The sequence below is a fragment of the Tenrec ecaudatus genome, chromosome 1, assembly GCF_050624435.1.
Source record: "Tenrec ecaudatus isolate mTenEca1 chromosome 1, mTenEca1.hap1, whole genome shotgun sequence".
Taxonomy (NCBI): Eukaryota; Metazoa; Chordata; class Mammalia; order Afrosoricida; family Tenrecidae; genus Tenrec; species Tenrec ecaudatus.
In genome coordinates, this window is record NC_134530.1 from 71,916,642 (window position 1) to 71,930,181 (window position 13,540).

The following is a 13,540-nucleotide window of genomic DNA, read 5'->3' on the forward strand; positions in this document are numbered from 1 at the left end:
CCAGTTCATACACATAAGTAAAAATAAGGTGATATCCTAAGGGCATACATGTGACAGAAAGGCACACACATAAGAAGATGGGTGGGTTCTACTGTTAAGATGGTGGCTTAATGTTGGCTGTCCCTGAGTGGGCTTATTCTATGGTGCCCCTGAACTCTTCTTAAGGGAACAATCTATGCTCCTTATCAGAAGGGATTAGAGCAGACCATAGGGTCTGATTTTTCTTTAAAACATCCTCTGTATTACAGAGCAGCCATGTGCTCAAAGGAAACATCACTAAGTAGCTGATCATGGAAGATATTGTAGGGAAGGTTTTGAGTCAGGAGAAGGTGACTGGGATTCATCTCCAACTCATGATTGTAAAGGCGTTCCTCCACCAGAATCTGCCCCCCAGAATCTTTAAATATGAGCATAGAGAATTTCTCCGCATACACACTTTCCCCAGTTTTGTTTCCCAAAGAAATTGATAGGGAATGGACAGAAGTTTGGGCCAGATTAAGAAGAGAGTGTGTAAAAAGGGTAACATTGCTGATTTCAGAAGGATCTCGGATCAAAGTAAAGAATCTCGGAAAGATGCTTACGTGTGTCTCATTAACTATGCAAAGACATTTGATTGTGTGGACCATAATAAACTGTAGGTAACCTCGAGAATAATGGGGATTCCAGATCATTTCATTGTGCTCATTCTGACATGGATGAAGGGGCAGTTGTATGAACAGAACAAGGAATACTGGCTAAAAAACAGATAAGCTCTGTGACAGGCTTATGGTCCCTCACCATATTGTTCAATCAATGTGTCGAGCAAATGATCAGAGAAGCTGGATTAGATGAAGCAGAGTGAGGCATCAGGATGGGAGGAAGCCTTATGAACAACCAGATGACACAGCCTTGCTTGCTGATTGTGAGGAGGAATTGAAGCACTTGTTGATAGAGATCAAGGATGGCAGCTTTCGGTGTGGATTACAAGTGAATGCAGGGAAGAGCAAAATCCTTACAAATGCAGCATGATCTGTGGGGAAAAGGTTGGAGTTGTGTAGGATTTTGTCTTGTTTGGATCCACGATCAATAAAGAGGTGTTTCATTAGGTAGGTCTGATGCACAGGACATCTTCAGAGTCTTAAAAAGCAAGGATGTTACTTTGAAGACTAAGGTATGCCTAACCCAAAGCCTAGTATTGCCCATTACATCATATGCATGTGAAAGATGGACATTTGATAAGGAAGACTGTCGAAGAATCAATGCACGTGAGCTGTGGTGCAGGAGAAGAATTTGAAAGTGCCGTGCACTGCTACAAGGATAAAAAAACCTGTATTGGAAGAGATAAGGCCAGAATGCTCCATAGGGGCAACGCTGGCAAGACTTCCTCTTACATACTTTGGACATATTGTCACAGAGACCAGTCCCTAGAGAAGGACATCAGGCTCAGTAAAGTGGGGTTGTGGTGAAATAAAGGAAGGCCCTGACCAGGGTGGTATGACACAGTGGCTATAACAATGGCTCAAGCCTAAGGGCAATTGTGGAGATTGTTCAGGACCAAGTGGTGTTTAATGGTATTGTAAACAGAGTCACAGTGATTTGGAACTGACTAGAGAACAACAACAATATGTAGAGAGTCTAGGAAACATCAACATGAGCTGAAGTAACTTCCAGAAACAGAGGGAACTGTATTCTTCCTCTGATGGAATAGCCTTCCTCTACCGTCCTGATCCCTTCACTTCCCTGCTTTCCTTCTGCATCCCCAGGAAAAGGACACATCTTAAAGTAATGTGTAGTCAGTTCTACTTGGACAGGCGTGGGGAAAAGGATAGAATCAGAGGGTTGGATAAGTGATAAATTGTGTAGGTAAATGAGATTCAGGTGTGACAGAGCAGACAGCAGTACTAAGACCACAGTGGCATACTGAAAAAAGTCACCCCAAATGTCTACGGTCAAGTCCATGGACACTGTGACTATGTAACCTTACATGGCAAAAATTAATTTGTATGTGAGATTTTATTCAAGATTTTGAAATAGATCATTTTGGAGCATTTAGGGAACTGACAGACAGCTGTTGATTCCAACTCATCATGAGCCCATAGATGAGAACTTTTCTGGTAGGAGCAGGGGTGGAGGTTGGGGGCTGGCTTTGTACTGCTGTGGTTTTCATGTGGTGAAATCCATTCCAGTCTTCTGACCTCCAGAACTGCAAGAGAAGAAATTTGAATAGTTTATAGCCATTAAGGGCATGGTTATTCATCATAAGGAAAATTCACCAAACTGAGTGTCAGACTCAGAGTGCCCCTATAGGAAAAGTGTAACTCTTTACTCAAGTAGAAAGCCCTGTCTTTCTCCACCATCTTTGTCATAGAAGCAACAGGAAATGTGTACAGAGACAGACAAACAGACAGAGGCAAAAGTGTGGTAGATGGTTGGACAGCCTGGAGATCACAGATGTAATTAATAGTTGGACAGCCAGAGAGTTGGATTTACCAAAATAGACAGACATACAGCAAGGAAAGCAAGAGAAAGGTCATCGTAAAGAAGACCAGAATGTCTGATGGACAGGAGTCAGGGAGTCAGGCAAGTAGGAGTAAGAAACAGGAAGATGAGCAGACATACAGGAGATGAGATAGAAAGACAGGGTGCAAGGCAGGAGGCTCTCTGGGGGAAATAGATGGGATGAGTCTGCCCTTTGTCTCACCACGGTTATTAGAGTTTCTTCAGGTGCAAGTGGATCCCATTTCTGGACCCCAGCACAATTTTTGGAAGAGGGTTAGGAACCCTGGTGGGATCTGGCGACAGCTCAAAGCGGAGCAGAGTCAGGGCCACGGCCACTTTCATCTCATTCATAGCAAACTGCTTGCCAATGCAGTTCCTGGACAGGGAGGGACATCCAAAAGGAAAAGGCATTAGGCTCAAATCTGAGCTGTGCTCTTCTTGGTGAAGCCCAGAACTCGGTCCTCTGCTATCAGACACCACCACCGCCCCCCACCTGTATCCCCAAGCCTTTGCCACACAACTCCCATGTTGTTTCATTCATTCATTCATTCATTCATTCTTTCTTTCTTTCTTTCTTTCTTTCTTTCTCTTTGTTTCTCTCTCTCTTGCTTTCATATAATCATTTATTATAAATTAGGTGACAGTACATTTCAGGTCATCACTTTTGGATTCTATAGTCCAAACCACTAATGAAACCCTCCAGTGGTCCATCTTCCCTACCTGCGTCCTCTCCACATGGGCTACCATTGTTACTTCACACAAGTCAGCATCCATCAAAGGCCCAATCCGTTACTCCATCCTCCTCCCCTGGCCTCCCTTGCTCTTGACAACTTCCAAAGTCTATTCCCTTTGGTACATGAGTAATTTTTTTAGTCTCTTTGTTACTGCTGTCATGTATTATTTTTCCTTTTGTGATTGGTTAATTTCACTCAGCATAATGTTCTCCAGGTCCGTCCATGTTATGAGGTGCTGGTTTTAAGTGATGCATAGTATTCTCCTGTGTGTATGTACCAGAGTTCCTTTATCCAACCTCCTATTGTGGGACATGTAAGTTGTTTTTATCTGCTTGCTATTTTGAACAGTGCTTCCATATGAAGGTAACATATGCAATAACAACAGGCAACATCTTGATCAATGGGGAGAAATCAGAAGCATTCTCTCTGTGAACAGGAACCAGATAAGGATGTCCCTTATCACCACTCATATTCAACATTGTGATGAAGCTTTTAGCCAAAGCCAGCAGACCACACAAAACATTAAAGGAATCCAGACTGGTCAATAAGTGAAGCTATCACTGTTTGCAGATGATACGAATTTTTATCAGGAAAACCCTAAAAAGTCAACAAAAATTATTGGTAACAATTGAGAGATTCAGCAAAGTGGCAGCATTCAAGATAAATATTTTAAAAAATCAATTGGATTCTTGTATAATAATAAAAATATTTCTGAAACAGAAAGATATATTATTTTTACTAGCCACACCAAAAATGAAATACTTAAGAATAAACCGAGCCCAAGGAACAAAAGGCTCGTACAAGGACAACTACAGAACATTCTTACAGGAAACAAGACAGAAATAGATCATTGGAAGAACATTCCTACACATGAAACAAGTCTCCAGTGATTTCCTGGAGGCTTATTTCCCTCTCAACCTAACTGAGGGATGAGAATAACCCAGTGAGCCCACAGAGAGTCTGGGAGAGAAGACTACTGTAGATTGAATTGATCAGTCTGACTTGAGGGTTAATCCCTTTTCACTTGATCTCCCTTCTGATACACTCTGAGCTTGATCTGTTTTTATGATATTTTCTGTGTTTTCTTTTCATATTGTTGTTTGTCTCTATAGTATTTTGTCTTTGTTGCTAGCTGTCTTTGTTACGTGTTCTTCTATGTTTTTCAATATGTGAAACGCAGGATAGGCGAATCTGTAGGTGCAAGAACTAGACCCAGGGTTCCTGGAGGGTACAGAGGAGGGGGTGGGGTAAGGGCAGGGGTAAAGGATACTGATGGCAAGGAGTTCAAGAAGGAAGAAAATGTTTGAAAACTGATTGTGGTAGTGATTGTACAACACTGTTTGATATGATTGACTAGTATGATGGTATGAGGAATGATATGCTGTCTGAATTAGCTTCTAATAAAATTCCTTGGGGGGGAATGAAATATTGAATATTCATGAATTTTGTTGTTGCTGTGAAGTACTGCCATCTAGATGGTTTCGACTCACAGAGATCCTTTGTACAGCAGGAAGAAACACTGCCTGGTCCTGAGCCATCCTTACAACTAGTCCCCTGTTGAGAACTTGGTTGCACTCAATCCACCTCATCATTTCGTCCTTTTTTTCCATTTCCCTTCTGTTTCACCAAGCATGATGTCCTTGTCCAGGGACTGGTCTCTCCTGGTAGCATTTCCAAAGTCCATGAGGCAAAATCTCATCATCCTCCTTTCTTAGGAGCATTCAGACTGTACTTCTTCCTAGCAATTTGTTAGTTCTTTCTGTGGTCCGTCCATGGTACTTTCTGTATTCTTTGCTAGCACCACAATTCAAATGCATAGATTCTTCTTTTGCCTTCAGAATTCAGTGTCCAACTTTCACATGCATATGAAGCGATTGAAAATGCGGTGGCTTGGGTTAGGTGCACCTTAGACTTCAAAGTAACTTCCTTGCTCTTCAACATTGTAAAGAGGTCCTATGCAGCAGATTTTCCCAATTAAATTTGTCATATGAGTTCTTACCTGTTGGTGCACAATGAGCATTGAGTGTGGACCCACCAAAATGAAATCCTTGACAACTTCAATATTTTCCCTGTTTTATAGGATGTTATAGCTATTGGTCCAGCTGTGACTGTTTGGGTTGTCTTTGCATTGAGTGGCATTCCATACTGAAGGCTGAAATCCTTGATCTTCATCAGCTAATGCTTCAAGTCCTTCCTTCTTTCAGCGAGCAAAGTTATTCTATGTGCATATCACAGGTTGTTAACAAACTTTCTTCCAAAATTGTGTACTTCTTCATGTAGTCAAATTTATCAAAATATTTGCTCACAGTACATATTTAATAAGTGTGATGAGAAGATACAAGTCTGATACACACCTTAACTGATTTTAAACCATGCAATATTACCTTGTTCTGTCTTAATGGTTGCCATGCATAGGTTTTGCATGAGTACAATGAAGTGTCCTGGAATTCCTACTGATCATCAATACTACCCATAATTTGTTAAGGTCCATATCAACAAACGTCTTTGTAAAGTCCACAAACAAGTAAACATTTTCTGGTATTCTTAGGTTTGAGCCATGATATATCATATCTACAATGATACCCCTTATTTTCTCTTCTGAATCTGGCTTAAATTTCTGGCAGCTGTTGAAGTACTGTTGAAAACGTTTTTTTATGATTTTCAGCAAATTTTACTTCCATGTGATATTTTTTATAATTTCTGCATTTTTGGATTCACCTTTATATTTTTTGGAATGGGTACAAATATAGATGTCTCCTTCGAGTTGGGAAGGACTCTTTCATATTCCTTTGCATAAGTGAATGGATGCCACCAGTGTATCATCAGCGTGTTGAAATATTTCAGTTGATATTCCATCAATTTCTCTAAACTTGTTTTTCACTAAAGCTTTCAGTGAAACTTGGACTTAGTTTTTCAATATTATCAGTGCTTGATCACATGCTACCTCTTGAAATGGTTGAATGTTGACTACTTCTTTTTGATGCAGTGACCCTGGATATTCCTTCCATCTTCTTTTGATTCTTCTGGCATAGTTCAATATTTTGCCCACAAAATCTTTTAATATTGCAACTTAAGGACTGAATTATTTCCTCAGTCTTTCAGCTTAAGATATACTGAGCAGGCCTGTCCTTTTTGGTTTCCTAACTCTAGGTCTTTGCACATTTCATTATATGCTTAGTCTTCTCAAATCGCCCTTTGAATTTTCCTGCTTAGCTTTTGCTTCATCATGACTTGTATTTATTTTTGTTACTCTACCATCAAGAGCAAGTTTCTGATATCTGCTTTGACCTTTCTTTATTGTCTTTTTAATGACCTTTTGCTTTCTTCGTCTATTATGTTCATTATGTCATCCCATAGTTAATTATGTCTACTGAGAGTAATATTAAATGTGCCAAATCTACACTTGAGATGATGCTCTGAATTTTCAAATGCGATATACTCAAAGTTGTATTTTGGCTCTTCTGAATTTCTTCAAGTTCAACTTGAACTTGCATATGAACAATTGATGGTCTGTTTCACAATGAGCAGCTGGTCATGCTTTGGCTGCTGATGTTGAGCTTCTCCATTGCTTCTTCTGACAGATGTATTTGATTTGATTTCTGTGTATTCCATCGGAAGATGTGCAACCGGTCTTTGGTTGTTGAAAAAGGTAGCAGTGAAGGGATTACTGGTCTTGAAAAATTCAAATTCTATCAAGCGATCTCCGGTTTTGTTAATCTAGGCCCTTTTCCCTAAGTACACTTCCTTCATCTATGAATTGGAAGGGACATGATGGCAGTGAGTTTGGTTTGATTCTTTACCCTTAGTTTCCAACGTTTACATTTTAATCACCAAAAATTATCACCATACCTTAATTGAATATTTTATCAACTTGAGACTAAAGAATTTGTTAGAGGCATAAAAAAGGATCTGATACCAATGGTTCAAGAAGAAAGACACTCTTGAAAATGATGATGGGAACATATGGACACATGTGCTTAGTGCAATAGATTTATGGATTGTTCTAAGAGGTGTAAGAGCCCCAGTGAAAGGATTTATAAAAAATTAAGTAAAATGGGAGGGGGGGGAGAGTCAAGATGGCACCCAGGTAAATGGCACATAATGAGAGCTACTTGGTGAACAGCAAGCTCGGTTTCCTGGAGAATGTGGGAGGATTCTGCTGAGTAAGGGGACCCACAAAACAACCCAAGTCCTTCCCCTGTCCACTAGGCAACCCTCCCAAACATCTTCCCCGCTTCAGAGTCCCTGGAGGTCTGAGACCTTATTCCTCAGACTTCCCGACTCAGCTGGGTGTGTTGCTCCTGCACACTGCCACCATAGTCACCACACACCGATTACCCACCCTGCCCTACAGCCTGCTCACCATGCAAAGACCTGGTCGGCTTCTTTGTTGAGGCTCACAAAACCATGGCAGGACCCACACACAGCAGTGTCCACTCACAGCACTCCGCTAGGGGAGCTACACCCTTCACCCACAGTTTCCTTCAATCCACGTGGCAGTGATCTTGCCACCAAGCTTGGGTTCTTCCTTCCATTCACCCAGGGCACATGGAACTGACCTGGAGACTACCTGCAGTATGTTAGGTAATGTGAGGCTTTCCCGCCCCCATGTTTCCAGAGACCCCTGCAAAGGCCACGACTGCAATGGTGGTTGCAGCCCACAACTGCGCCCTGCAGTGATGGCCCGTGGCTCAGCACTTTCCTAGCACCCCTGGCTATTAGGCAGCAGGGGAGAGTGCATCCTTGGTCCAAAGGACATACAGCCCCCATCAATAGCCTGGATATGGAGCCCTAGGGATAAGCGATCTGAGCCCTGAGGCTCCCATGGCAGGAACACTATCTCAGACCCCAGCTCAGCCAAAACCCAATAATTTCCCCCCTCAGCCTTATTGTTTCGCATGGAGCTGCTCCCCTCCTGCCACTCACATCATCTGCCTGTCCCCTGCTAGCATGGCGTTCCCCTCAGAAAGCAGTGCCAACTGCTCCACGAGTGCCAAGCACCTCCACCCTGTGGAGGATTTCCCCTGGAACCTTCACCAGCAGCAGTGGAGTTGTTCCTGCCTTCGATAAGGACTCTCTCCCATAGCAGGAAGGATTCCCCCTCCTTAGTCTACTATTAGGCACCTTTAAAAATTGAGAGATGCATTTTAAGTTTGCAAATCGTGGCCCAACAGCTCAGTTCAAAGCAGCCCAAGGGCATATATACAGGTTCCAGCCCCACTCCAGTCACTGAGATTCCTCACCACAATTATCCAATGAATTTCCTTAGAATCTTGTGTACATGGCAGTCCTATGTACTTCCATATTAGCCCACAGATGGCCCTCGAAAACAGTAACACAAAGAAAGAGCTCAGGGCCCATTGGTCTCCCAGAAACCTGACGCCCACCTCTACGAAGGTGTCCCAGCAGCAACAGCAGCATGCCTCATCACTGCCAATAAAAAACAAGAGAGAGAAAACACAACAGCAGAGCTTATGATGCTCATAGAAGAATCAGAGTGGATCTACCCAAAAAAAGAAATTTTCAGAAGGCTATTTGGAGTAATACAAGAGTTGAGGGAAGCAAAGCAGAGGAAGGACACAATGATCGAGGAGATGAAGTCCACAATAGAGGGGATGAAGACCACTCACCAAAGGGTAATAGATGTGCTAACAGATGATATAACAGAAGCTACATACAAGATCATGGATTTTTCAAATAGACTAGAGGAGGAAGGGACCCATATCAGTGATCTCAAAGAAAATCAGAATCAACAGAATTGACAGACTGCTGGCAAACCTAACCAAGGAAAGGAAGGAGCGAACATCAACCAGCAGGATGAAGGGTGAAACTAGAGAAATTACAACAAAGCCTTATGAGATTAAAAGGATAATCACAAAATACTATGAAAGACTGTATTCTGATGAAATAAAAAATGTGGAAGAAATGGACAAATACTTGGAAAAACAATTCCTCCCTAGATTATCCTAAATAGAGTTCAGGAACCTCAACAACTCAAAGCAGGAGATGAAATAGATATGGTCATCAGGAAGCTACCAACAAAAAAGCCTCATGGTTTCACAGGATAATTCTACCAAGCATTCAGCAAAGAGCTGACATTTATCCTCCACAAATTTCCTGAGCGTAGAAAAGGGCGACAAACTCCCAAACTCATTCTATGAAGCCTGTCTGATTTTGATACCCAAACAAGGCAAGCATCCCACAGGGATAGAGAGCTACAGACCAATATCTCTAATGAACATAGATGAAAAATCCTTAACAAGGTTTTGGCCAATAGAATACAAAAGTACATACATAAAACCAATCATTCACCATGATCAGGTTGGATTCATCCATGGATGCAGGGACGGTTCAACATCTGAAAATTCATTAATATTATGTACCACATTGATAAGAAGAAGTATAAGAACCACATAAGACCCATAGACAAAGAAAATGCATTTGCCAACATCCAACACCCATTCCTAATTAAAGATTCCTCATAAAGATAGGAATGGAAGGAAAGTTCCTCAAAATAATACAAGCTATCTTTGAAAAGCCAACAGACAACATCATAGTCAATAGAGAAAAGATGAAAACCATCTCACTGAAAGAGGGGACCAGACAAGGACGCCCCTTGTCCCCACTTTTATTCAATATCGTACAACAACCATAAGATACCATCTGCCAACCTGAGTTTAGCCCAAATCAGAAAATCAAAGAGCAACAAATTTTGGAGGGGATGTGGCACTCCACTGCAGGTGGTTGGGTAGATATGTTCAGCCCCTGTGGAAATCCATCTGGCGATACATATAGAAATGACAATCGATCCACCTTAGCACCCAACTATCCCTCTACTGGCCCTATACCCAGAAGAGCTAAGAAATAAAACGTGACCAGTATAATCTGTCCCCCAATGACTATTGCCATGCAGTTCAAAATCACAAAGAGTTGGAAACATCTAAATTTCCATTGATGGACATGTGGATTATTTAACTCTGGCACAGACCCATAATGAAGTACTATGCATCACTAAGAAGCACAGATAAAAAACATTTTTTTCATGAGAAGAGCTGGAGGAATGTATGCTAAGCAAGTTCAACCAATCACAAAAGAACAAGTATAAAATGAGTCCCTGCGGTAAATATAACCAGCACAGTAGGTATAGAAAAAGAGACACTCATCTCACAATATAAGGGTCGCGGCACAGGCCGTCAAGTGGAGGTCTACCAAATCGAAGGAGGTACATTTGAATCCAACACAAAGAAGGGGGGAGGGGTTAAGGAGAAAGGAGAAAATGGATGGAGGAGATACTGAGATGATGTCATGAGGAGAGCAGGGCACTAACCCACTAAGGGCGGGGGGGGTGTAGGTTGTGTCTCCACAGAATTGAGCGTGTGAATACAGATACTACCATGACACACCAAATCATGATGGCAATGTAACCACATGGAGGAATGCATGAAAACATTGGCCTACATGGCTGACCCCAAACAGAGCCCAAAAGAACCCTGTCTTAGAAGTATGTGTGACAGGGAACAACACTAAAACTTCATTTGGTGGAAAAGGGCCGACTTGCCATGCCCAGCAGGAAGCCAACAAGAAAGAAAAGGAGAAAGGGACAATCAGTCTACACCCCATATTGACACACCGAACCCAGAGGATGATGTCCCCGCATGGAGCTGCAAAAGCACAGAGAGGACTGTAGGTCTGACAACAATTCAAAACATGTTGTCCCCTTACTGGACAGTACTGATACAGAGGACAAAAATGGGGACACATGTCTGGGAGATTGTTTGGTCCGAATCCCTCACATCAGGGCAAACTAAGAAGGGAGCTTAATTGATCACTAACCGGAGTAAAGCCAAACCACTAAGGCCCTAAAGAGCCCCCAAAATAGACTTCAGGCTAGAACGGGCAGCTCCTGGTACTCCCCCAGGACCCTGGGGGAGAGAGTCATAAGGTCAGTGGACAGACCTGGAGCTATGTATGTTTTTTCTCTCTCTTTTTCCTTTCTTTTTTTCCCCCTCAGTGTGTTGTTTGTTATTGTTTGTTCTATGACATTGTTGGTTTGACTACTTATATAAGGCAGGTATGGCAATGCTCCAAGATGTGAATGCAACATGCTGGCATGGAGTAAGGAACCAGTGCAGAGGTCTGGGGGCCGGCCCTAAACCCAACTACTAAGTGGAAACCTGGCCCTCCCTCCAGAAGAATTTATTTCAAAGGATGTCATTGAATCTGCAGCTCTGGCAGAGGGACATATCTGATTGGAGCACAGGGGAGCAGATGAAAGGCGGAGATGGAGCAGGGGAACAGATGAAGGAGAGAATGGAGCACATCCTGCCCATCAGGCCTTGAGGATGATGTTCCCAATTACAGCAGCCGGTCCACAGAAAGGAACACATGGCTGGCCCCACTATGAGACATGATGCCCCTTAATGACCCATATCCCTACAGGCGACGATGCATGAGACACACTGTGGGAATTGCATCGATCTGATCCAGCCACACCAAGGCAAAACACTAAGGGGGTGCAACAGAACAGCAAGGGAATGCAGCGGCGATATTCCCAGGGAATGCTAAAGGTGGATTTTGGGCCAGTGCCTGGTGCCCCAACAGACTGGACTGGAAAACACTCCCAAAGGCCAACAAATAATTCTTGAACTAAGTACAATGTTCGCTTTCTTGTGTTTTGTTTTGTTTTTGTCATTTGTTTGTTGTAGTTGTTTTCTTGTATATAGTTGCTTGGTTTTGCTCTGTCTTGTTTTGTGTACGTTATTATCTCTGCAGGTCTGTCTAAATAAGATAGGCTGGATAAACAATCTGAAGGAGGAAACAATGGGACCGACAGTTCTTGGGGGACAAGGGAGAGGGGGTAGTGGGGGGAAAGGTAGTGTTGCTAACAAATCCAGGTATAAGGGAACAACAAGTGATCTAAGGCGGTAGTGGGGGGGTGTGGGAGGCCTTGTAGGGCATGATCAAGGATGATGTAACCAAGAGCAATTACTGGAACCCTGGTGGGAACTGAGCATGATAGTGGGACAGGAGGAAAGTGAAGGGAAATAGAGGAAAGAGCTGGAGGCAAAGGGTATTTACAGAGGTCTAGATAAAGACATGTACATGTGCAAATATATTTATATATGATGATGGGGAAATAGATTTATGTGCATATATTTATAAGTTTAGTATTAAGGTAGCAGAAGGACATTGGGTCTCCACTCAAGTATTCCCTCAATGCAAGATTGCTTTCTTCTATTATATTCACATTCTATGATGTTCACCTTCCCAACAAAACTGTTTAAGATAAGCCGATGAATAATCAAATGTGGTGAAGAAAGCTGATGGAGCCTGGTCATCAAAAGATATCGTGTCTGGGGTCTTAAAGGCTTGAAGGTAAACAAGCAGCCATCTAGCTCAGAAGCAACAAGGCCCACATGGACAAAGCACACCAGCCTGTGCAATCATGAGGTGTTGAAGGGATTAGGTATCAGGCATCATCAGAACAAAAAATCTTACCATAGTGAATGAGGGGGGCAGTGTGGAGTGGAGACCCAAGGCCCATTTGTAGGCCACTGGACATTGTAACAACAATGAAAATACAACTTTCCTCTAGTTTTTAAATGCTTCCTCCCCCCCCCTCACCCCCCACTCTCATGATCCCAATTCTATCTTGAAAGTCTGGCTAGACCAGAGGATGTACACTGGTACAGATAAGAAACACAGGGAATCCAGGGCAGATGATCCCTTCAGGACCAGTGTGAGGGTGGCAATGCTGGAAGGGTGGAGGAAGGGTGGGCTGGAAATGGGGAACCAATTACAGGGATCTACATGTGACCTCCTCCCTGGGGGATGGACAACAGAGAAGTGGGTGAAAGGAGATGTCAGACAGGGCAAGTTATGACAAAAAATAATTTATAAATTATCAAGAATTCATGAGGGAGTGGGTGAGGGGATGGGAGGGGGAAAATGAGCACCTGATGTCAGGGCCTTAGGTGGAGAGCAAATGTTTTGAGAGTGATAAGGTCAATGAATGTACAAATGTGCTTTACACAATTGATGTATGTATGGATTGAGGTAAGAGTTGTATGAGTCCCTAATAAAATTATGTTAAAAAATAAAGCAGGGTTGGGAAACAAGCTCTGGGAGAAAGCAATAGGGCCAATGGCCCTGGAGGGTCTTGGGGAGAGAAGGTGGCCATGCGAAGGGTGTGGTGAGCAAACAACACCATGGACAGGATAACAACTAGGGAATTACATCCAACAGCAAGGAAGTTATAGAGATCCTGTGGATTTTGGAGGAACAGCAATCTAGCTGAGAGGAAGTACTAAAAAGTGGACAAAGGGAGA

At 42.7% G+C, this 13,540-nt stretch overlaps 1 protein-coding gene across 2 annotated transcripts in view; it reads right to left on the reverse strand.

The window, feature by feature from the left end:
* Positions 1-2,688: 2,688 nt before the first annotated feature.
* Positions 2,689-13,540, reverse strand: part of LOC142435251 (cytochrome P450 4A6-like) — a 36,453-nt gene continuing 25,601 nt past the window's right edge. For both annotated transcript variants that reach the window (XM_075539726.1, XM_075539725.1), the window contains exon 12: positions 2,689-2,854. In XM_075539726.1, coding sequence (XP_075395841.1) covers positions 2,689-2,854 — 166 coding nt within the window. The remainder of the gene's footprint in view (positions 2,855-13,540) is intronic.